At 36.4% G+C, this 2,236-nt stretch overlaps 1 protein-coding gene across 1 annotated transcript in view; it reads left to right on the top strand.

Moving 5' to 3' along the window:
* The window catches only part of LOC107576518 (tetratricopeptide repeat protein 7B-like), a gene marked incomplete at its 3' end in the record, with an annotated part of 27,517 nt that overhangs the window by 19,342 nt on the left and 5,939 nt on the right, over positions 1–2,236 (top strand). The window contains exons 3-6 of the mRNA XM_016262683.1: positions 176–231; positions 500–583; positions 1,036–1,140; positions 1,289–1,406. Coding sequence (XP_016118169.1) covers positions 176–231; positions 500–583; positions 1,036–1,140; positions 1,289–1,406 — 363 coding nt within the window. The remainder of the gene's footprint in view (positions 1–175; positions 232–499; positions 584–1,035; positions 1,141–1,288; positions 1,407–2,236) is intronic.

Genomic DNA, 2,236 nt, shown 5'->3' with positions numbered 1-2,236 from the left:
CCTATTTAGGACAGAACAGGCAGGCAAAGAAAAGCATTTTTGGTGTGTGTGTGTGTTGGTTTGTAGTGTGATGTTTTCATTAGTGTACCTGGGCAGATTTTTCTCTTCCGTCTCCATCTGTTGATCATGCTGTTGTTGCTAATGTTGGACTCAGCATAACTTTTGCTGTGTCTTTTATATTCAAGGATTTTATGGTTGTGCAATCACAGGACCCCAGGAGCCATATCTGTCGTGTGTGCCCTCTGCAGGGTCGTGTGTGTTTTTGTGTAGCTGTTTGTTATATAGATCTAATTGTTCAATGAATTTCTCTCTGCTAAGCTGCTAGTGTGATTAACTGTAAAGCCTCAGAGACACACTGAATGCCTGTGGCACTCTGGGTAATCTTCAGCAGGAGACATGGCCTGGCTCTGTGTTTGACCTTTGTGTGTGTGTCTGTTGGGGGTCATAATTAATGTTCTCAATTCTTATCTGAGGTTATCTTAATGTCTCCTCTCCACAGTGTCTTGAAAGAGCCATGAAGTTTGCCTTTGAGGAGTTTCATCTCTGGTTCCAGCTCGCTCTTTCCCTAATGGCTGCTGGGAAGGTTAGCGTTCCATTTTCTGCATTCAGTGTACCTCAGATTTCCCATAGTAATAGAAAACCTAGAAATATCAGGCAATTTTAGTGAAATGAAAATGAATAATGTTAAAGTCCTTTTATGTAATTTATTTTATATCAATTTAAAATAAAATCTCTTATATATTCAATACTGACTTATATTCTCTTATTTATATGTTGGGGTCTATAAAATGTTTGAAGATTTTGAAAAAGGTTTCTTATGCTCAACGACTTGTGTTTGATCAAAAGTACAGTAAAAACTAATATTGCAAAATATTATTACAATTAAAAATAGCTGGTTTGTACTTTTAATATATTTTAAGAAATGTCATTTATTCCCGTGATAAAAGGAATGTGTGAATAAAATAAAATTTATATATTAATCTACTAGTAATACTCTGCTAGTAATGACTCTTATCTTGGTGTTTGTGTGTGTAGTCGGCTCGAGCAGTGAAGGTACTGAAGGAGTGTATGAGACTAAAGCCGGATGATCCCACCATTCCTCTGCTGGCCGTCAAGCTGTGTATTGGAAACCTGCACTGGGTAATAAAAGAAGAATCATGGGAAATATGCACAGGCTCAACCGGAGAGCTGACCCTGACCTGTTTACGACTCTGTAAATCCATTACTGATAGACCGTCCACAAACAGTGAGATGGTGATGACATGGGGTGTGTATTTGTGTGTTTTAGCTGGAAGAAGGTGAGCGCTTTGCTAAAATAGTGATTGATATGGGTGAGAAGGCGGCTGAATTCAGGGCCAAAGGCTATCTAGCTATCGGTCTCGTCTACAGCCTGAGAGCCACAGATGGTAAGCATACCTGCAGTAGAACGCACCATTTTAATACCCTTATAAGACTATAATCTTTACTGGATCTTCTGTAACACACTCTATGCCTTCCCTATAATAATACTTTACACACTTTGTCTTCTGTAATACACTCTGTACCTCTCCATAACAGTCTATATTGTCTCCCTAATTCCTTTATAGTGCTGTATACCCTTTCTCTACCCTCTAACACACTCTGTACCCTCCCAATATTCTTTTATGCTATTTGTTTCTCTACCTTATATAATGCACTTAATGAACCACTCCATAATGGTCCTCTATAGCACACTCTATACCCTTTCTGTAATCCATTTATATTTTATACACTGTCTATTCTGGATCACTCACTCTGTACCTCTCTGTATATCTATATTATTTACCCTTTAAAATTTGCTCAGTACCTCTGTATAATTATTATAATTGTATAAACTACTCTTTACCCATCTTCTGTCCTTTATAACAAAATATACTATTTCTTTAATCCAAGAATATAATGTTCCATGTTTTGTCCACCCTCTATAACACAGCATATACTTTTCAGAGAGATACGTTTAATCTTTTATAATGCTTTATTTGTTCCTCCATATTTTATGATGGTGGTTCTCAGCCTTTTTGATTGTCTAGCATTATTCAAAGCCCCCCTCGAGATACTTCCTCTGGTGTTTCTGCTATAATTATGACAATGCTGCTTTTTTATATATTAAATTAATTCAACACAATTAATTTTGAGATTCTGTAAGATTCTGATTCTGCATGTTTTTCTATAAAAATATTAGTTATTGGGGGATAAATATTATTTCAGGTTTTTTTTT

This window comes from Sinocyclocheilus grahami, unplaced genomic scaffold (genome assembly GCF_001515645.1).
Source record: "Sinocyclocheilus grahami isolate Dianchi unplaced genomic scaffold, SAMN03320097.WGS_v1.1 scaffold3858.1, whole genome shotgun sequence".
NCBI lineage: Eukaryota > Metazoa > Chordata > Actinopteri > Cypriniformes > Cyprinidae > Sinocyclocheilus > Sinocyclocheilus grahami.
This window is presented reverse-complemented; position numbering and strand designations above follow the sequence as displayed.